This window comes from Lottia gigantea (genome assembly GCF_000327385.1).
Source record: "Lottia gigantea unplaced genomic scaffold LOTGIsca_1, whole genome shotgun sequence".
Lineage (NCBI taxonomy): Eukaryota > Metazoa > Mollusca > Gastropoda > Lottiidae > Lottia > Lottia gigantea.
In genome coordinates, this window is record NW_008706746.1 from 1681873 (window position 1) to 1705563 (window position 23691).

At 34.6% G+C, this 23691-nt stretch overlaps 2 protein-coding genes across 2 annotated transcripts; one reads left to right on the forward strand and one right to left on the reverse strand.

Annotated features, from left to right (window-relative positions):
* Positions 1 to 64: 64 nt before the first annotated feature.
* LOTGIDRAFT_227841 (hypothetical protein) lies at positions 65 to 14830 on the reverse strand. The gene is made up of 9 exons (XM_009045460.1): positions 14717 to 14830; positions 13872 to 14375; positions 11346 to 11782; positions 5520 to 5666; positions 2425 to 2651; positions 1967 to 2149; positions 1577 to 1759; positions 1174 to 1363; positions 65 to 773 (listed from the first exon to the last, which is right to left on the reverse strand). Exons 3-9 carry the CDS (start codon positions 11461 to 11463, stop codon positions 625 to 627), a joined length of 1197 nt encoding a protein of 398 aa, XP_009043708.1. The 5' UTR covers positions 11464 to 11782; positions 13872 to 14375; positions 14717 to 14830; the 3' UTR covers positions 65 to 624.
* Positions 14831 to 19695: 4865 nt separating this feature from the next.
* On the forward strand, positions 19696 to 22342 carry LOTGIDRAFT_102489 (hypothetical protein; the record flags this gene model as incomplete). The annotated part of the gene is made up of 9 exons (XM_009045461.1): positions 19696 to 19914; positions 20096 to 20195; positions 20411 to 20469; positions 20708 to 20840; positions 20989 to 21048; positions 21191 to 21283; positions 21527 to 21625; positions 21885 to 21964; positions 22190 to 22342. 9 exons carry the CDS (start codon positions 19696 to 19698, stop codon positions 22340 to 22342), a joined length of 996 nt encoding a protein of 331 aa, XP_009043709.1.
* Positions 22343 to 23691: the final 1349 nt, after the last annotated feature.

A 23691-nucleotide genomic window follows, 5' to 3' on the forward strand; every position in this document is an offset into this window, starting at 1 on the left:
ATATTGGGCTATGGCCTTGAGTTGGAGTGGACTACATTTGTTGAAGCAAAATATGTCGCTTGTTCTTGACCTAGCCTTTATCGTTTATTTTTTTGATTAGATAAAATACACCAATTCCTTCAATAATAGTCGATTCGTATTCATTCATATTGTAGAGAAAACAACGTTCATGGACTATTTTTACCAATATCAAGATGGTGGCTCAGTGCTTTCATGTCACAATCTGCTTTATATTTTTGAGGCATAAAAGTTATAAAGCGTATATTGCAGTAACAAACCATTTTTTTAGAAATCCAAAATTTTGACTTGTGGAATTCAAAAAAAATTTTCGGTGTGACTTAAAGGCTTTCGTACACAAACGTGTATGATACGATAGGCCTACGGACAAATAAATCAAAGTATTAATCTTGTAAACTATTACCAGCCAAGTTCACCGCCATTACATAGGTAGAAAAACCAATTTAGAAATGTAAAGTTATTCATACGAATGTACATGTAGGCCTATATGTAATTTAACATTCATAATATTGACCTTCTCGTGGTTGCAATTGTGTAAGAAGCTGACCTGAACTTGATATATCAATGATTTCCATATTCACACAATCAGAAGAAAGAATCATTTAACTACGTTGGAAAATTAGACCTATTCAGTTCTTCATTCCATAAAAAATAAATGTAGGCTGGAGTATATGAATTATCTCCCTTGTTCCTGTTTCCATCTTGTTCTCTAATACAAGATGTATAGAATGGATATCTGGCAAATCGCAGTGGCGCTGAAATTAAGAAATATTCTAGAATTAGAGATGCCGAAGAAATCGGAAGAATTGGTTCAATGGTTCTGCAAAGGAGTCATAGTTATAATATTAAGGTATAATGGGAAAGTTCGTCCCATAATGAATTTAAGACTTAAGTTTCATGCCCTTTTTTTCCCAAAGAGCAGCCCTACTGTTCTTTTAGACACTTCTTCACAGATTTTCATGATCTGTACTGCAAAGGTGGTGGGAAAATTTCTCGGACTAAAGGTATTTTGACAAAAGAGGAAATCTAGGCTAGTGTGAACGTTCACTCTAGATAGACATTCACAACTTATAATATCAAAACAGCTACAATAAAACAACTTAGACTGCTTTCGGCACCCACAAAGACGTCGATTTATAAACAGAGGACACTTACGTAGGTAAGTGTTAGGATGATAGAGTTGGTCGGCTCCAGCACCATTAGAATTATGGTATGATTGTCTCCCCTGATAATTATTAGCCACCGCAAGATGTCGTTGTGTTGAAGAATGTAAAGGCACTGTTCCGACGAAGACCTCTGCCTGTACGGCATGATCAAATGCTGGACCAACCGGTTCTATGCGTAGCTGTAAAATATATCAAGATTTTTAGACACATATGCAGGGCATACCTAAGCAAATCGGTTAGCGATAAGATTAAGGATCTTTACGATGCAAAATTTGTTATGAAGGCTAGAATCTCGATATCAAGAACGACTAGGTAGGATTACAGGACAGGATTATGGAATTCTTGACAAGTATACTGTCTTATAATGCTGGAGTATTTTCTTTGATACTTACCACTATCATATATTTGACATCAATAATACCACAACCCATGAGATGTGATGTAGGTAAAGGAGGTATAACTAGAGGTTCTCCTTCCCATGTGTCTGATGACCCGGATGGAATTTGACCCCGTTTTCGTTTCATTATCTGTTGTGTTATAGAACGTGTTTCCGTCTTGGTGTAGAACGTCGTTGTCTAAAAGTAAAATTTGAGGATTTATTATTGCTACATAGAGAAACTACCTTATATGAATCTTTAATATATGTTGAGTAAATGGGTATTCCTTCATATGCATTCTCGGCTTCTAATCACCTATAAACAAGAAACTGACTTTGATTAGCTAAATAGGAATCGACTATGTGAATGCCAAAGAAATGCTGCCATGAAGTAACATTTTCTCACCATTTTGAACTCCAGGGATGATGAGGCCATTTTTCTTCTGGAATTATTCATTACTTCAGCATCAACATGGATCGTCTCCCCTGGTACATAACCCTTCTGATTCAAACACAGTGTTGCACTAACTGGTCCTGATAGACAGCATAAACAGCACAACTTCTTCTGTTTCTGAGTCCGAATTGGAACCTACAAAATTAAACAGATAGGTCAAAGAAGTCATTTTATGACTATATACAGAGAAGTGTTATAAGTAAAGAGGATTTTGGTGAACCGTCCAAATCGTTTTACTGATTGTACAGAAATTTGCGCTTAATCTTTGGGATTATTTTTTATATGCCGGGGAAAGAGATTTCCATGTGATAGATTTTTGCTCAAATGAACTTTAACCTTGAGCTAGGCCTTACTTCTTTTAAAACTTCATTGATTAATGCAGACGGCAAAACCATTAATAGGAAACTTACAGACATAGACGGATCTCTGTTTAAGTCTAAAGGCTGTATAACAGTAAAAACCTTCTTGCAGGTCAAATCACAGCGATGGGGGATTTCTATCATCACTTTGACGCAATATCGTATATGTCCGTACTGGCCTTCAAATGATGTGGGGGTATTGGTTGGTATCTGAAACTGGAATGGGTAGGTGTATTGACCAGCTGGTAAGGTTCTCTTATCGTTGTTGTTGCTGGGATCTGAAGAAAATATGCGATGGTCAACAAACTGAATTAATACATACTTTTTAAAATAATATTGAAAACAAAGCTATTCGTATACCTTGCTGAAAATTTCAGTGAAATTATTTGGTACCTTGATGGAATAAAATCAGTTGCAGAGTTTTCCCAGGAGATTCGAGAAAAGGGTATATACAAGAGTCTCACGGTAGTGTTAACTACAATCCGCAGGTCAGAAATACCAAAGCTATTAAAACACGCAATGTTTTTTTTTTGTTCCACATAATTTGAAAGCTGTATAAGTATATAGGCTAATATGTTAATTATTTAAACAGACTCTGTAGATAAGACACACATTTACACACCACGAAATATGTATGAGTGATTCTCATAACGCACCTTTTTATTGGCGAAATAAATACTGTTTATGATCGGTTTAGTTATATTATTTCGATATTTTTGGCAGTGACTTATACATTTTTATAATTGACCAATTGTGAAACTATTTGTTTACCTAGTTTCTAAAACGTTAATGCCCTCTGCAGATACAGGCGCTAGAGTTACCACTCCTTTGTAAGAAATACAAAAAGTACAAAAACACAAATCAGTTGACCAAATAAGACTTTTTCTGAACATTGTTCTATTTTATAATAAATTCTCCATAATATACTATAACGTGAACATGACCAACAAAAGGTTCGACATCTACGGATCCATATACATCCTATATCAGTAAAGTGTTGTCCTTTTGCAACACATTTTTGGTGTTGCTTGTTCGCTAAATATGCCTTGGGTTGTGGAGAGCCAGTAAAGCAACTTAATCATTGTCGATTTCAAGAATATTCAAACCAAGTGCTGGCACTCTGCAACCGATTTTAGATTCATGGTAACTGGCGAGAGTTATCGAACACTTTAAATAAGGTACCTTGAGGTCGATCCCCTTGAGACACTCCTTTCAGTTTCATTCGATTTTATGACAGTTTCTGACGTGAAAGGAACATTAAGAGTGAGTTGGAGAGATCCAATCAAAATATATTTCCTATTAATGGTTCTAATTGAATGAAATGGAGTATGAAATGAGATAGTTGAATGTTCCCTACACTAGACCAATTAACTTCACTCTTTAAAATCTACTCAATTAGATATCATGTGGCCTACAGAATGCGTAATTCTTTCCTCTCAAAAGCTTGTGGAACTGGGTTTTTTAAACTTCGATATCATGGTAACAATTGTAAATAAAGCTGGGAATGACCTCTTAGACCCACTCTCATTGCAGTTCCCAATTCTAGGTCTACGTGCGGTCAAATCATCAATCAAGAGTTATCAAAGGCAATATTTGTCTTTTGGGATGTTTATTCTAATATAAAGTTGGCCTGTGAAGAATCAAGAATTGATTATTATAAAAGAGTCTAGCTTGAGTTATTCACTGTAAAATTCGATTTCTGCCTCCGATGAAAACTTAACCAGTATGCTGACTAAAGTGGCCATTATTATTTGTCTTCTCCTGGGAACGATTTGGATACAAAATAACTGCCAGGAGCCATAAAAATAGGCGAGAAACAGTTCAATCCAGACGACTCTTTTCAAATATTCGAGCAATTGTGTAACGAGGACGTGTATAAATTGACTCCGGATAGCGTTTTGTTTGAACATATTTCAATATTTAAAGATGAGGGCAGATACATAGATAAACAGTACATATATAATCCAACGATTTGTGGGCTATCCGGAAATTAGAGCGAGAGACAATGGCCCCGGAAGAACTGAAAGGAAATCAACATGCGTCACTCTTACCACATTTCATCAGATGTAAATATTTCTGAAAACTATCTGTTCTTACATTTTTTCAAGTAGAAAGAGTTACTTTTCATCGTATAAGGTGAAAGAAATAGTTTTAAATAGACTAAATAAGGTGCCCTCGACCTCAAACAGCAGACACGAATTTACTGTCACTTTAAGTATCCAAATATTGTAGTCTGAGCTAACGTCTGGTTTAATTTTAATGAAATCGATGAAAATGGCGGTAAACAGAAGGACTGGTTTATTGGAATAGTTATTGAATGTTGATGTCTGCTGATTATTGATAACCAGGGAATTATTGCGGTTAAGTATTCATATATGGCACATAATCCAACCGACGAGTATTTGAAGACCAACTCTCAGGCCTATCGATAAGTCTTATTGTGTGGAGGCTAAAATTTTTCAAGGGAGGATGGGAACCCAACTTGTTAAGTGGACAAATCACTTACGAGTTATTTGGCAGCAGCAGAATTAAACTTTCCCCGGACTCACCGATATATCCTGACCCCGGCTGACCCTGGATCACATGCTCAGTTTTGCAGATCATTCATTGTCCAAAACTTCCCAATTACGCAATTTGAGAACAAGTGTCGGTTTCAACATTCAATTGTCTATTTACGTTATAATGGTGTTGACAGCAAACTGGGGTAATTATATAGTACACTGACCAATTGCATTATCATGCAGCCACAGTGTGATACAAGTCAAAGAGAGGCCCAGAACAAAGATATATGAAGGCATGGGTAAGCGTGTATTAAGTATATGATGCGAGCATAAGCATAAGCATAATGGTGTCTCGGAACTGTACATCAGGACGTCCTGAGCTGTGGTGTATGAGACTTTATAAACTTTTCATCATTCGAATCAGTGTTGTCCGTTTCTTTGTACATTGAAAAGCAGAATGGTTAGAGAAATATTTGTTCTTTGGGCTTGCATGTAGTACAATATCCTTTTGTATATTATTGTCTTTTCATATTATTAATGGACCAAATCGTGTAAATAATCAATTGTTAATGTACATAGAGAGTCTCAAATGGTAAGAGCATCTCAATGAAAATGTGCATAAAATCGCTTTGGTACTTTACCCACCTTTTGAAAGCAGCGTATTTGAGACATCAAAATATTCCTCTGTCGCTGTATGGTGACGTATTTCTCGATATCGACTTTCCCCTGGACCTCTCATATTCTGGTCCGTCCAATGAACATAAGCCTTTCCTCGGAAATTTACACGAATTCCTGAAATAATAAATGACTTTAGTTGCTAGGTGAACCTGTAATTTTATATTACATGTAAAACGAGTATGTCATTGCCATTGCTTGATAAAGTATGAGTGAACAATCGTCATTACAGGAGAGTATATCATCGTTATTGCTTGAAAAAAATGACTTGACTTATTGTCATAGCTTAATGATTATGAGTGTATTGTTGTTATAGCTTGATACATGCAGGTGTAACATTGTCATAATGGCATTGCTTGGTAAATGCATGTGTATCACTACCATTGCTTGATAAACTCAAAAGAATTGTATCAGCACCATTGCTTGATACATAATAGAGTATTACATGTACCAATGTAACTACGAGTGCGCCATTGCTAGATTGAGTGTATCATGGTCATTTGCCTGATAAATATGAGTATCGCTGTCATTGCTTGGTAAATACGAGTGAATCATGGTCATTGCTGGGTAATTACGAGTGAATCATCGTAATTACATCGCTTGATAAATACGAGTATTGGTGTTCCATCGGCGATGATTTTAAAACAAAGGGCTTTCATGCTGAATTGGTTAAGATACCATCTTTAAAACCTTTTTAAAAATAATAGATTCCTTGACAGGTAATTTAACTTTCATTACACACCAAAAACATTTGAAATATGAGTTAAAAGTATTAAAAAAATGACGTTGAAAGTGATAAATCGCTAAATAAATCATTATGTAACTCTACACTTTTAATTTTCTGTCTAGAAATAAATTAACGTTTGGGATTTACAGCTTGCTCTGAGCCATTCGCAAACAATAATCGAGTAATTCGTTACATAACGTACTGATATTGCTTTTGATGTTTCTAAGCAATACAATTCAAGTAACGAGTGGGGAACATTGCCATGGATGTAATTTGGGGAGGCACGGAAAAGATCTCCCTCGTCTTGAAATCCCAGTAATACAGTTATTTCCATATTGTATAATATGGTTTATTATTACCATTTTTGTAAACAAAACTTAGAAAACTTCATGGTACTGAATGGCAGATTAATTAGCACTGAAATAGATAAAAGAAGATTTAGAATGATTGCTTGTCTGATGTTTTATCCATCAAAAACGTTTCTACTGATTTATGTACCTGAAGTTTAAATTATAACATTTTCACCTGTTACTCTACTTATTATCATTATCAGAAATTCAATCTTCTAATATATAGGCCTACAATATATGAGTTATGAGTTAACAATGCTGAATTGCTAGGTCTACTGGAATAATTATAGGCCGACGCTTACGCGATTAATAATTTGGGGATTTTTGACCTTCCTTTTTAGTGTCATTGAAGGTCATCAAAAATATTTTTTCTAACTCTATTAAAATGTCATAAGAACGTTCTATCATTTTAAAAACTTTGCTTACTTTTTTTCAATTTTGCATAATTCGAATTTGTAATTAAAACAGGGAATAGAATATCTAATATAACAAACGGTGTATCATTCAGGGAATAACAATAAATCGTTAATACCACATTGTTTCAGCCTAGAAATCCAGAGCAAATAAAAGCTTTTAAACAATTGATTACAGAACCATATTGAAGAACCATAATTAAATAAAATGGCGTCTTTATCAAATATTTCAAATATCAAGGGACATAACTCTATTGCTACAGTCTGTTACACAACACTTTAGTGCAGATAAATACAATTAGGCGAAGGGTTTATCTAATATTTGAACACCAATGGGCCAAACTTTATAATACTTTCTTTATAATGTAAGATAATCAGTAGCTTTCAAATTATAGGCCTCAAATATTGGTCTGGGCGATTGTTGGCGAACCTGGATGCCCTGTAGTTACTTCCAGCATAGTAGGAGAGTTTAGGAAGTTCATGTCCGATTAGAATATTTCATATTAGCCTGGGATAGTAAGTCCGATAAAGTAGAATGGCTAGGTCCCCGTTTCCAACATCCTTTTGGATGTAAATGGACATTAATTTTCGATTGTTATTCCCGCATTAATAAAACAGCTTAAAATTGCCTGAAAGCATCATCAAACTCAATTTAAGTCACAAATAATAAGTCCATCCCCTTAACAGTTTTCTCAGTAATTTGTCTTTCTCATACATAATTTTTACTCGATTCATCTCCCTAGTTGTCCATCATGGAATGTTTATTAATAATTAACCCACAGGTCAATAGATGAGGTTCATATAAACACTATATAAATTGACAGCCAGGGGAAATAATCACTCTTTAAATCTTTTCAATCGACGATAATCGGTAATTAATGTAAGTGATAACCTTGGAAAATTAATCAAGAGCCTTGCTTTCACGTATTATTCACCATCAGAAGGACATCTACTTTCGCTAAAAATACACATTTACTTCATACTTAATATAAATATGGGCGCCGTTATTCGCACCGCGGCATTAACATATGGCCAACCCTACCTAAACCTAACTAAGTCACTTGACAATCAAAATGGCTTCGTGCAAAAACTAGTGCGCCCATTGTGTCCTATCTTATTCGTACCGTTGTTGGCAGACACACTTCGTGACGGTGCAAATAGCCATTGCGTATAAATATTTCTTCTTCGTTTTTGTCTGACCGGAAATAGCCTAAGCCTAGATTTTACTAATCTACTGCTGTTTTCAGCTCTTATAAAGAAAATGGGAGATGAAACTCCACCATTTTTTTTGTTTCAGATTTCTTCTCATTTCACTTAGAGTATACTAATCAGGACACAGGTTATTGCCAATATATATGGACAGACAGTCTTCAATGACCAAACGCATTCCTGAAATATTCTCGACCTTGAAGTTAATCCAAGCACCTCATTAAGTGAAGAAAATGGCTAGATTCTCGTCTAATAAAGTAATGAGTGTGAATGTGAAGAATGTTTAATTATCTGATCACAACTGATAGTCTGTTCAATCTGATAATAGGTGAAATAATTACTATCATGTTTTGATTGGCGGAATGTCTTGGATTCACATCGCAGTAAATGATTTTATCCAGTGTATACTCTCTCAATAGATTTAATGAAGTGATCTGTATTGGAAGGGTTCATTTTATATTATCTACCTACTTCATCTAGAGTGTAATACTTTTAATTTAGTGATAAAGAACAAGCTTACCCTTTCTGGACGACTGTTACTACTCTTAAACAGAATTTCAACATAGCATATCATTTATTGTATCCTTCTTAGAGATAATATTAACTTGAATTTTCATCGGGGACGCTATGTTAATTTATTTATTTTTATTTCCACAAGACTCATTAAAAAAAGTTTATTTTGTCGAAAGAATGAAAGACAAGAATTCTACACTCTTCTACTTAAAGTATTTGACAAAGGGAGCTATGTGATTATTATTTGATTAAAATTATATCTTTGTCGACAATTTTAAGTTATACATCTGGGACAGGTTCATCAGTTTTCGGACGACAGAAAACTGCATCGTTGCAATAAATCTACGAGCTACTGTAGTAGTAAGACAAGATACTTTCGTATAATATGAGGTATTACCTTGGCCTCGATGGATTGTTTTGTTCCAGGACCTTTCATCTAATCTTATGGTTCTTTAATGAGGTACTTTCAAAAGAGTAACATAAACTTAGCCGTGTATGATAACAAAAATGTATCTTCTATACTACCATAAATATATCAACTGTAATCTCATAGTTTTAATGGCCTTTTTTCAATAAAATGGAATTTACACTGAACTTAAAAATAAAAACAAACAAATTTAAACCAATTTGCCTGGTACAAGTATATTCCTCGTGCTAAATTTTATTCAATGTTATCGAGTTAATGAATTCCATAAGTCTTTCAAATTATGTGAATGTGCATACCATTTTTATACAAATCTACATATATCTCGTTGTATCGACGTAGATAGATTTATTTAGTCACACTCTTCATTGAAAAGTAATTAAAAAGTACGAAACGACCTGTGATGGTTTCAAATAAGATGTACCATAGAGCCTCACTATAGAGACCAATTTTACAAAGGTGGACCTTTTTTATAGGAATAATCAATAATAATGATACTAATCAACGTTCTATGAGTCAACCTGACACGCATCGACATGATCATCAGTTCCACTTGTTACCACTCTAACAAAACTAGATCCTATCTGTAACCATCCAGTTGATTGTTCTTGCTGGATAGTCGATCCAAGTTTTCATAAGATCGCCTCGACCGAAGCCTACCTTAAGATTTTTATATTTTCTTTAATTTCCCTTTGAGAAAATAACTTATAGAATTGGAAATGGAAATGGAAGTTGCCGTTGGCAATAACAAACCAACAAGTCACACCTTGATACCAACCAGACCAGTATAGTATTCATCCATGGATATTTACTAAACATTGATCTTATATCACTCATAATCGGAATACACCTTTAGAATATTTATTAAAACTAATTCGTTATTTTATGCTTAGGCCTATATAAAGACTGAGGTTGATACTATATCAGAATGGTTAGAATAGTGCAACATCTCAAATACATCTTTACACGTTGAAACCTTACATGAAACATTCCTTGGCTGACCTGTTATACCTATTCTTCGGTCTGTTAGTAAACACTTCGACTTCTTGACCACTTTATTGGATTTCTAAAAGGACATTCAAATTGAAGTTGTAGAATAACTTTGCATCATATGCCTCTTGATTTTAGTTTATAATGGCACATAAAATTTTTGAATTCCAATGAAATCAGTGAGTTGGTATTTTTTTATTTATGGAGATGCGACCTTTCAATTTCAAAATCATTCTGATCCTGGTCGGAAATTTTCAGACGTTACTTCCGGCTATGCAGGGCCGTAGCAAGAAGTCTTTTTTCTATGAGGCAAATATCATGTTGTCTTTGAAGTCAGTAAGGTCTTTTATTGCAACACCCTCTATATATAATAACAACTTATAAAGAATATTGTTGGAGGGATCTCAGAGTTGTATACGAGTCCTCTCAGGGTTGTAGACGAGTCCTCTCAGGGTTGTAGACGAGTCCTCTCAGGGTTGTAGACGAGTCCTCTCAGGGTTGTAGACGAGATAACTGTAGACGAGATGACATGTAGACGAGTTCACAACCACTTTTATTGTAGGCATCAAATTAGTGATATATTTAGCGGGAATTGTATATATATTTTAAATTTTTCAAACAAACAAATACTTACGGCCCTGTATGTTGCTATAGAATTACAGAAATTACAGATTTTACATTTCAATCTCTGGTTCTGAAAATGCTTATCAAATAAAAAAAAATGCTATAAATCTCGTTCCATGTCAATTCAGCTATAATACAAATTGCACAAGTCAAAATCAGCAACGCCAGTGTTAGTGATCAAACAAGATGTTGTACGTTGTAAACTATATAGTAAATCATTTAGGAATAACAGGAACTATTCTATATTTCATTGATCTCGGCTAACTGATACTTTCAGTTTAGACTATGAATATTAATACCATATGCTTCGTCGACTTAATGTTTCTTTATTGGCTTTCAACCAATTCAAATTCAGTAACGGTTGTATCGCATTCATTTAATTTTAATTCCAGTGATTATTGGTCGACTTTAGTCAAAATTATCACAGCGACATGTATAACAAACATCGAAATATTTTCTGTGGGCATTTATTAGGATATTTTATTTATGCTGCTCCGACTGTCGAATATAGAGAACATCACAGGCTAAAAAGAAATAAATACTTACCTTTTAATTTGAGAGATTCTTTAAGTTCAATATTAACATGTCCAAGAAGAATTTCACCAGTGAAGTATACGCCGTGAGCATTGTTTAGGATAATTTCAAACTCTTTCAACTTCCCCATGGCTTACACCTCAACAAAGACACAGTCAGTCGATAGAGAGTTGCGTTGTCGACTGCAGGGTGATAAGGTGCCGTAAGATGGAACAGCTTCTCCTCCAAACCCAATGAGGTAGCTGTTGAGGTATTCTGCACAGGAAATATCAATTTAGTTCTGATTAATATAATCAAGATGAACATTCAAAAAATTGTTTCACCGAACTCATTCCTCTGTCCAAAAAGCAATTTAAGAACACATGATTCACTAGATTCGCATCACATTTATTTATATACGTACAAACAATCTGTCTGTGACAAAAACTCCAATTCCTTTCCTCAGATTACTGAAAAATAAAAAAAATAGAATTGAACTAACTGTCAAGGCATCATCTATAAATAACAGTAAAAGACTTGTAAAGTGTCAGATTGCATGACGTAGTGGAATTATAGACTACTGTTAGATATCAGGTGAGACCCATTAGTCTGATCACAGATATTAAGTGTAATGTCACTCTTTGTCACAACTGAACGTTTGGTTCGGGAAAGTCGGCAATTGCAAGATCAACCATTCCCGAGACAAAGGCCGAATTCTTGAAGACCTTCACTTTTGCAATGCTGTAAAACCTTTCCTGATCAATGCTCGCACAATGAATAGTGGTCAATGAACTGGTCAACAATGTCTGGTCTTTACCTTACAAACTATAGTGTGTAAAAGTAGTAAGGCACCGTTTCAAGACTCAAGACCTACAGTTCACATTATAAAGACTCGTGCTGCTTTTATATAGTTTACCATACACGTTTAGTTGTAAAAACAGAAGGCTTGCTCGATAACCCTGTTTGTACCAATAGAATTATATGCCACATGGGAGTGTGTGTGGAATAAAAAACATAAATCTTGAAAGATAAAAAAAAGAGGCACAGTGAATGTCATTCTTACATAATAAGTGTTTTGAACGGCATTGTTTATGTTTGTAATGATATGCAGACACCAAAACAATCATCAAGGTGTGAAACTGTAAATCGTATATCTTGACACATATTAAGGTGTGAAATGTACCGTATTGAACCGAGATCATATTCATAAAGCTTTAAACTACATTGATGTTACCCTTAAAACATACTAGAGTAACCTCTTAACAAGCCCAGTTGATTTCTGGTGCACTCGTTTAGCTTGCTGGATCAAAATGGGTAAATATGCTCATGTTGCAATTAAACAATCCATTAAAATCGAACTCCGAACTCATTCAAGGTCTAATCATAGAATAGTTCTATAGTCTTTTAAGACTAAATACCCGTGACAAACTGAATTAAAGATGGGTTCCCTAATTTTCCTTTATGAAAATGAAAATGCTAATACTTATGTCAATTGAAAATAGAAGTGTGCTTATGACCTGGAAAAATACCAGTTTGTCTCACATGTCCATAATTAATTCATAATTTGCTGAATTAGAAGAGATTTACCAGCAGAATTCCAATGAGTGACCGATGAAGAAAGGTCAAAAAGTCTTTTTTTTTTTGTTTATCCAGACTGTACATACATGGACATTTATGATTGGTTAAAACTATTAATTATATGCAATAGGAACATAATGATATGATTAAGAATACATGATAGTTCATTAGAAACACAAATTAATCAAATAGTTTGCTTAATTTGACACTAAAAAATAAGAAAAACCATCTTTAAGGTTTTATTGTTATATACAAGAAATGATAACTGAACCGCATTCAGAGCGACGTCAATAAACCCTTCATCTAAAACCTGATTTCTAGTCTTTTGGATGTTTGATTAAAATTGGACAGTCTCTTACATCTCATTCTCTCCCTATAATCATCATTTTGTAACGTGTAACTGTAAATATATTTATATTTGAGTGAGAAATTTTCCTTCCAGATTTCGAGTTATTTTGTTATTTTTTTCCGAAAAGCAATCATACATGAAATATACACACTGTCAAGTCCAAAGCAATGGCGTAGATGTAGAAACATTTTTCTTTAATATGATTATTACATTATTGTCAATATAATTTAGGCTATAAATGACACTCTGTCAAAAACGAGAGGCTATTAATTGTTTTATCATACATCAATATGGATATTTGCATGTCCGTAATAAATAATTGAAATAACTTCACGAATCTTCTTGTTGTTTTGATGGTATCGACTTTATGACGTCTTCTGACCCTTCTGATCACAGAAAACTGTCTGGGAGGTCGACATCTGTTAGCTAAATATGCACATTAGAAATATATAATATAATCACAGTGTAGACAGAAATAAAGCTAACAGCACCCTATCATCACTTAAAAACAAGTTATTTTCTGTAATACAAGAAAGTCTGTTGTCTCAATATATATGAAAGTTAAACTGTAAAATAACAAAATTTTAATTTACTTGCGTAAAGCTAACATCCAATGAATTTAGTTTACTTACATTATTTTGTATTCGTTTCTTGAAATGTCGATGCCAAACTTTCCTGATGCTTTAGCACCCTGCGATCGTGTTAAACTATAAAGTTCACATTCTACGTTTGGTAAACACTGGACCATATGTTTCTTTCTTTAAGAAGTTTAATAGTCTACACTAGTTCCACTCTACATACAGCTGGGAACTATGTCTTATACTGTTGATTAGAAACTCTATAGAAACCTATCTCTCACTGTAACAAAACAATTCTATAAAGAACTTGGTCTCCTACTGGTGTATAAGTAATAACGTCAGGAATAGCTCTCCTGGGGATACCCTACTCTTTATATCAAACTTTAATGTTCTGTTAAACTGTCGGAAATATTTCAGAGCTTCCAAGTCAAATACCGACAAGACCTGGTATATTTAATTTCAATACATATCACTTTGACTCGCAGAAACTTTCAACCAATCATGTTCCAGATGCCAATTTACTCCACAATTTAATTGGCTAATTTCAAAATTTAAAACCTACATTAAGGGAATAAAAGGAATGTAAAATTTATAAACTATTGAAATATTAACTGCGTTTCCATTGTCAATTGTGAAGGAAAGCTAGCTCTAAGCTAGCTTAGAGCTAGCTTTATTGCCGAACACGTTGCGTTTACACTGAGTTTTTCTGGTTCCCGAACGACTTTGGTCTCGATCATAAAGTCGCACATTATTGACAGCACGCGATGTACAAGACTATCGTTAAATCGGAAGTACATTATTGCGCATGACCACTTAAGGTAAACAAAGCAATAATGGCGGCCAATTCGATGTTAACTTATAAATTTTTAGTTAAAAAGAAGAGAAAACGCAATTCTTACAGTGGATGTAACTTAGACATTCGTAGATACTTGCAGCGACGAAAGAAAGTTCAAATGCTGGTTTTGATTCTGATAAGAATTCTTTTTTCCGTTTGCTATGGAAGCTGCCATTTTTAAAGTTGCGCGCGCTGCCGGAAAGACAAGTACGCCCCCTATTGCCGAACGAGAAAAAGCCGACTTTTTATGTCAGTGGAAACACAGTTATTTACAGATATTGTTTATTTCTCGTGCATGTAGATTTTGATCGTGGAAATTCAAACACCGTCTTCAAGTGATAATCATTCTATACCGGTAACCCTTTCTCTTTGATGAATAGCCTACTGAGTTTCTCATTACTTATATAATCATTTCTGCATCTTTATTGAAACGTATGGACTTTATTTCAAGCGTTTTAGATTCTATAAATCATGATTGGAAATTTGTTAATTTAAATTAGCCTAGGTTTACAGTATTTAAAACGTATCCAAACCAATAAATGTATAAATTGAACTCTGTGAAAGAGGATTCTGCGATTCAAGTGGACCAAATTTCCAGAGCAAATCTCTAAAACATCCAAAGTTTGTCCACGATAAAACTTAAAGTACGGTACTATAATACGGAAAAAGCAATAAAAAAAAACTTTGAGACACATTATAGTGAAGTCTGTCAAAAGAACACTAGTCAATGAAAAGGAAACTGTGGACGAGGGGAGGCAACCTCGATTAGTACAGTACTTTAGCGTAAATCACTGTAGTTTGTAGTCTATTTGAGTATTTTTGGTACAATAATTTCCCCCAATTAAGGGAGGTAATTCATATTTTACTCTCATGCCCGGCGTGTTTTTATCAGAGGTCTAAGGACGGTTGTATAACATAATAAAGAGTGTGAGAAAACATTTATCATTTAGATTATTATAGATCTACAAGATGATTCGCAATTTTGTGCGACCAAGTAGCTGTCGTAAATTTCAGGTTAGTTTAAAGGGGTACAAAATTTTTATTTTGACATAGCTTCTATTTGCTATTCTGGAACTTCGACTTGAGTGGGCCTACTACGGCCGTGGATATTCGCCACCCAGGTGAAGAATAGTCTACGTCCATTAATTTGACTATTCGCCATCCGGGTGGCAGAAAAATCTCTAAAAATTCATGAAATGTCAGCCTTTTTGATATAATTGTTTCTTTCAGTGACATATTAGTCGACTCTGAGTAATTTGTAATGGATTTTGTCAGGTTCAGACAAGACCGTGTTAATATAAATTGAATTTCTTGCAATGAAACGAAAGTAGAAATTCCGCCATTTTGTTTACACCAAATTAGCATACATCCCAAAAGGCCCAGTTAGTGTTGCTATGAAATTTAGCATCATCAAAAAAATGAAATAAAATAAAATTTTACGTCCTACTTTTCTGAACCTGTATGGGCTACTGAGGATGGGCAAACGCCATGCAGTGTGCAATGAGGGAAATTTTGTCAGGACAGCGACATTAGCCTACTCTTATTTTCGATTTCCAACTGTCGAGGGATCTTTACGTAAGTAAAAAAAAAAGGTTGATAAAGATGTGTAAATAGTAAATAATAAGACATAGCAGGCGCGTGTCCAAATTGTGTCACATTTATCCTAGACGCATTTTCCAAGTAAGCCCTTCTGATCCCAAACACCGACGAGGGGAAATCGAGTCGAAAAATCCAAAGATGGTTGGAGCCATCGCGAATGTGTAAGTAATGTATGTGGGTGGTAAATACACTGCATTGGGGTGGGTGGAAATATGTATTCGAGGTAATAAGGTTTAAGGTATAATAAGGCGTACGATGCTGTGGGTGGTAAGTAAAGTGTACGGGTGGTAATAAGGCGTACGGTAATACACAATACTGACTGGTGGTAAGTAATGTGTAAGGGGGGTAATTAGGCGTACAGTAGTACACAATACTGACGGGTGGTAAGTAATGTGTAAGGGTGGTAATAAGGCGTACGATAATACACAATACTGACGAGTGGTAAGTAATGTGTACAGGTGATAATAAGGCGTACTATAATAAACCATACTGACAGGTGGTAAGTAATGCGTAAGGGTGGTAATAAGGCGTACGATAATACACAATACTGACGGGTGGTAAGTAATGTGTACGGGTGATAATAAGGCGTACTATAATAAACCATACTGGCGGGTGGTAAGTAATGCGTAAGGGTTGTAATAAGGCATACGATAATATACAATATTATTGACGGGTGGTAAGTAATGTGTACGGGTGATAATAAGGCGTACGTTAATACACAATACTGACGGATGGTAATAAGGCGTACGATAATAAACCATACTGACGGGTGGTCAGTAATGTGTAAGGATGGTAATAAGGCGTACGATAATACACAATACTGACGGGTGGTATGTAATGTGTACGGGTGATAATAAGGCGTACGGTAATAAACCATACTGACGGGTGGTAAGTAATGTGTACGGGTGATAATAACCCTGTGTTCTTGGTTACCACCCTCAGCTCTTGTTCACCACCCTAGCTGTTGTTCACCGCCATCAGTTCTTGTATACCACCTTTAGTTCTTGTTTACCACCCACAACTCTTTGTTACCACCCTAGTTGTTTTTCATTAATCTAGCTGTTGTTTCCCACCCCAGCTGTTGTTCACCACACTCAATACTTGTTTACCACTCACAATACTTGTTTACCACTCTCAGCTCTTGGTTACCACCCTAGTTGTTGTTCATTAACCCAGCTCCTGTTTACCACCCCAAATCTTGTTTACTGCATTCAGCTCTTGTTCACCTACCCTCGGTTCTTGTTAGCCTCCCTCAACTCTAGTTTACCACCCACAATTCTTTTTGCCACCCTAAACTCTTGTTCACCTACCTAGTTGTTGTTTACCACCCTCTGTTTTTGTTTAACTCTTAGTACCACCCTAGATGTTGTTCATTAACAATGCTCTTGTTGAACACACCCAGGTCTTGGGTGCCACTACAATACTTGTGTAACACCTACAATTGTTAACCACCTTAAGCTCTTGCTCACCTACCTAGTTGTTGTTTACCACCCTCAACTCTTGTTCACCATCCTAGCTGTTGTTCACCACCCTCAGCTCCTGTTCACCACCCACAGCTCTTGTTCACCTACCTAGCTGATGTTTACCACCCTAACACCCTCAGCTCTTGTTTACCACCCTAGCAATCGTTCAACACCATCAGTTCTTGTATATCACCCACAGTTCTTGTTTACCACCCCAACTCTTTGTTACCAACCTAGTTGTTTTTCATTAACCTAGCTGTTGTTTACCACCCTTAATACTTGTTTACCACCCTTAATACTTGTTTACCGCCCTTAATACTTGTTTACCACTCACAATTCTTGTTGACCACACTCAGCTCTTGTTTCATTAACATAGCTGTTGTTCACCACCCCCAGGTGTTGTTTGCCACCCACAATACTTGTGTAACACCCACAATTCTTGTTTGACACCCTAAGCTCTTGTTTGCCACCCTAAGCTCTTGTTCACCTACTTAGTTATTGTTTACCATCCTCAGCTATTGGTTCACCACGCTGGGTTATTTTTACCACCCTAGGTGTTGTTTACCACCCGTAGGTCTAGTTTAGCAGTCACAATTCTTGTTTACCAACCTACATTTGTTTACCACCCTCAGCTCTTGTTCACCACCCTCGGTCCTGTTTGAGGACCTGCAAATCTTGTTTACCACTTCCAGCTCTTGTTGACCACCCTCAGCTCTTGTTTACCACCCCCAATACTTGTTTACCACTCGCAATTCTGTTTGCCAACCTCAACTTTTGTTAACCACTTTAAGCTCTTGTTCACCAGCCGATGCTCTTGTTGCTGTTAACCACCCTCGGCTCTTGTTTACCACCCTAGATGTTATTGATTAACCCAGCTCCCGTTTACTACCCAAAAACCTTTACTGCCTTCAGCTCTTGTTTACCACCCTCGGTCTTTGTTTACCACTCGTAGGTCTAGTTTACCACCCTCCGTTCCTGTTCACCACCCGCAGTTCTTGTTTACCACTTCCATCTCTTGTTCACCACCCTCACATCTTGTATACCACCCCAATATTTGTTTACCACTCACAATTCTTGTGTACCACCGACAATTCTTGTTAACCACCCTAAGGTCTTTTTTACCACTCTCAGCTTTTGTTCCAGCTTTCTTAAACTAATAGGGAATGTTAGGAATTCGCGCTTTTGGGAATCCGATTCTAAAAATCTTCAAAGGGTGGGATCTCCCACACACTACATAAAAAATCCTTAAATTTGCCGGGAAATGTCAAGAAAAAACGCTTCCGGGCTTAAAAAAAAAACAAATGCAGAGCCACGTGAGGTTTGTAGGTGACATGAATATCGAGACTAAATTTCATAGAAGTGATTCAAAAAAGTGGTGGCCAAATTGACTTTTCACCGGTTGACTATAAATAGCCATCCAATGGGACAGCGATTATCAATTATAAGTAGATGTTATTTTCGTACATTTTTCTGAAAAGAAAAAGCGTTTCTAATGAACATAAAAAAACATTATAATGCATGTAACGCTAGCTAGCCTTCACAGCTAATAATGTCAGTCTCTAGAGAAATTAAAGTTTTAAAAACGGGTGGCAAATAAAAAATGAGGGTGGCGAATAATTGTTTGCCACCCGGGTGGCGAATATCCTCGGCCGGCCTACTATCTCACGCAATATGACAGATAATTGCAACAGCACATTTAAAGACATTCTTTGGATATGGGGATTCCTTCTTATTGCATTGTTATTTATTTATCAATTATAAAAAAACCCAATAACTTGGGCTAAAACTTACTAGTACTGAAGTAGGAAATGCAGTGGGGACTTTTGATCATCCAGAGAGAGTAAAAGATCACCTGTCATACATTATCTTTGTTAATATTGCTAGTAGTTAATGACTAGGTCACAGGTACATAAACAACCCTGATTCTAATTGTTTTATTGGTTCTGAGGGAGCCAATTTATAGGCAGTGTGCTGTGTAAGAATGACAACATTTCATAATACTTTCAATTCACTATATTTGATAGTCTTACTTGCACATTTTTGTTTATCACTTAAATTATTTCAGAAATTAGTATTTCAAAGTGGCCAGCAAGTCAGACTACGTTCTAATCTTCCTGTAAATACAGTTATTAAGTTTGTTCCACAACAAGAAGCTTGGATAATAGAAAGATTTGGAAAATTCAACAAAATTCTGGAACCAGTGAGTAGTCTTGTAGTTCATATAGGCCTATATTATGTAGGAAATGAAACTTTCATAACAAGTTCTTATTTCAATAGATAAAAAAATATATTGAAAACTTAAGAAAATATTCCATTTAATCAATTAATGATTACTGTTTTATTTCAAAACTGTTATCATTTTGGTCTTTTTTATATTGCAGGGTTTGAATATTTTGCTACCAATTATAGACCAAATAAAATATGTCCAGGTTTTAAAAGAATTGGCAATTGCAGTGCCTCACCAATCAGCTATCACAGTTGGTAAGTAGGCCTGCAAGTACCTAAAAGTGTTTATAGTAATTGTAAGGATATAAGTGACCATGTTTTCTTGACCTGATTGGTTTTTCTAAACAGAAGTGTGATTTTCATCAAGCACTATCTTATGTATATTTGTTTAATCAAAATTATGTTAATGAAGTTGAAACTGTCATCAGACCTAGTTGCATGTTTCTTATTGTCCTCTGTTTTAATTACAGATAATGTATCACTCATGATGGATGCTGTTTTATATTTGAAGATTGTGAATCCATATAAGGTAATGTTAATATTAAATATAATAATGACCATTGATTTGTACATATTTGAAATTTTCAATAAAAATAGTTCTATATGTAAAATATATATATTGCATTATTCTAACTGTAAAGACTAGATATTTTCTAAATAAAGGATTTGGTGCAATATATTAGGCTCACATTTTAATTATCAAAATCAGTTATATGAAATAAGGATGTTTCTAGTAATAGAAATATCAGTGTCACTTTTTTTTCAAGGCGTCATATGGAATAGAAGATCCTGAATATGCTATAACTCAGTTGGCACAGACAACAATGAGATCAGAAATTGGTAAAATAACATTAGATGGTGTTTTCAGAGAACGAGAGTCACTTAATACCAATATTGTTTGTAAGTATAATAGGCCTTACTTATTGTTATTACAGTACTGATAATAAATCAAATTTGTTTGATGTACAATTTATCAAGATGCTGATGCTTATTTGAGAACCTTTTTTGGTGTTGAAATATTGATGACGTTTTCATTATTTGTTTACAGTATCAATGAATAAAGCTTCTCTAGATGCCTGGGGTATAGATTGTATGAGATATGAAATACGTAAGTAGAACAAATGTTTGTTGGATTTATTTTGATAGGAAGATCTGTCCAGTTTGAAATGTTATTGTTTATGTACATCATGTGGTGGTTATCTCAACCTGGCCCAAAATATTTCATTTGGATTATCGACTGATATTTGTAGGTGATGTTAAAATACCTGACAGAGTTCAAGATGCTATGCAGATGCAAGTTGAAGCTGAAAGAAAGAAGCGAGCATCTATTTTAGAATCTGAAGGTGGGGTAACTAATTTCCTGTATTGTGTTGATAAAAATAGTAGATGTTAACATAAGAGTATATTTCAAGATAACATACAACAGAATTGAACATAAGAGATTATCACTTCTATCAAAACTTTGCATAAATAATTAAGAGAAAGTTGATGTGACTCCATCTTTCAAATAATGGTCCATGAGCTGTGAAATGATTGTATTGTACACAAACCCCTAGCCTTCCTGAACCTTCTTATCATAACTTAAGGTATCCGAGAAGCTGAAATCAATGTAGCTCAAGGTAAAAAACAATCTAGAATTTTAAACTCTGAAGCTAATAAAACAGAACAGATAAACACTGCTATGGGTAAGATTGTTAATTTTGTTTGTTTTTCTTCAAAGAAAGTGCAATTTCCAGAAATCTTTTTAATTCTGTGGTTGAAATATTAAAATCTTTATTCTTGCCGAGTGAATTGGTGATAGTGATTTAACACAAGATTCATAAGTTTCTAGGACATGTTTATTCTTTCAGAAACACATTTTCTAGCTAATCTAAAGATCAAGACATAATCATATTAACCCTATTTCCTTATTCAAGCACACTTAATTACAGTGTCTGTTTACAGGTGAGGCAGAAGCTTTGATAGTTAAAGCTAATGGTAAAGCTAAATCTATAGATATTATTTCATCTTCACTATCACAACAGGTCAGTTTTCGAAATTTATACTGTTCGGCTTTTTCTACAAGGATAGCGTAGTGTTCAAGGACCAGCTCATAAAAATCTTTCAATCAATCAAACAGTCATAATTACTGTCTCTGTGAAGGTTTTAAGTCTTCTTCTTTTTAGATTAGAATTCAATTGTTTCAGCAAGCTATCCTTTTTAATCATGTGTTATATGACACTTATGATACCGATATTCTTTTGTTGTAGAATGGGGCAAATGCAGTAGCTTATAATATAGCAGAACAGTATGTTAGTGCATTTGGTAATGTAGCTAAGGAAGGCAATACACTTATTTTACCTTCTAATGCAGGGGATGTACCCAATATGGTTGGTCAGGTAGGATACCACCAAATGATATAGTGAAGAAATGAAACTTATAAAGTGGTGTCAGATTACCAAAATTTTTTTACTTACAACTGAGAAACTTTCAAAACTATATACAGGCTGATCAATAAACCATTTCCATTTTGTCCTTAAACAATTTGACAAGTATAGCCTACATTTCATGACATTATTATATTTTCTATATTTTAATACACTTTACTTTCTTTCCAGGCAATGGCTATTTATAAAAATTTAAATACAACACAGCCTCCAAGTGAATCAAAAAAACATTTACCTGATTCATCAGATTATGTTAAGTATCCACCAAAGAGTGCTAAATCTAGTTCAAAAGATGACCCTAAGGACTAATCTTAAACTGATACGCATTCATCAACTATCTCCTCAGATACTGAAAAAACAATTGATGACAGTTTGTGATGTATATGTGAATGGTGTATTGTGGAAAGATTTATATTATGAACTATGTTTGATGTCATCAAGGGCATAGTCATATGTCAGATCAATATTATATTTCCTATCATGGTGAAAATGAGTATTATGATTATTCTCGAAATGCAAGTTTTATGCAATAATTATTGTTTCTTAAAACTGCTTCTGTCGTGATAATTGCCAAATATCAGTACATGTATTTAAACCCATTTGATATTGGTATCATTATTCCATATATTACAACTATTTTTTTAATAGCTGAAAGGCTTACTGAGTGACCGCTTGAAACCTTGTATAACGTTAAATGACACGAAATTACATTTTGAGAAAAATGCAAAAAACTGTTTATATGTGTATTTGGTTAAGATCATATTTATTATATATTTTTACGACTTTTCACTCAATTTAAACCTGGCATAATGATTTCAGCACAAAGATTGAAACCTTGTATATAATATTTTACTAGGTATTAAACTTGACTGTTGATGCAACCACTTGTCTATATTTCTGCTATAACCAGGAGGTTTAGTTAAGAATAGGTTGTATACACAGAACATTTGTGTGAAATAAGTGTTTCTGCCTTGTACTCTTCTTTTCTTAACGTATATTAGCTGGTGGTAATGTGGGGAATAATTCCCTACTCAAAAAGTGGAGTCCTAAGTTGCCAATAAAATATACTGTTTTTGTGTCATAATTGTTTGTTAAATTGTAAATTGTAATTGTTTAATATGCAAAACAATCTTATGAAAGAGAATACTTATAGAATTATTTATTCCTCAAAGATCAAAGCCAGATCTATCCATTGTTTATTTGAAAAAGATCTTTATTCCATAATGATATACTTTGCTATATCATTTCTGCCATCAGTAATACTTTAAAGAAAAAATACTAGACACGTCATCATTTTTCAAGTTAACACATTAAAATCATACTGA

Bases quoted from the DNA above. Each gene is read 5' to 3' on its own strand.
- LOTGIDRAFT_227841 (XM_009045460.1), bottom strand. From the start codon at position 11,463: ATGGGGAAGTTGAAAGAGTTTGAAATTATCCTAAACAATGCTCACGGC. The intron at 1,760-1,966 runs GTGAGAAAATGT...TTTTACTTTTAG, and splicing joins CATCCCTGGAGTTCAAAATG to ACAACGACGTTCTACACCAA. The intron at 774-1,173 runs GTAAGTGTCCTC...TCTTAATTTCAG, and splicing joins TCATCCTAACACTTACCTAC to CGCCACTGCGATTTGCCAGA.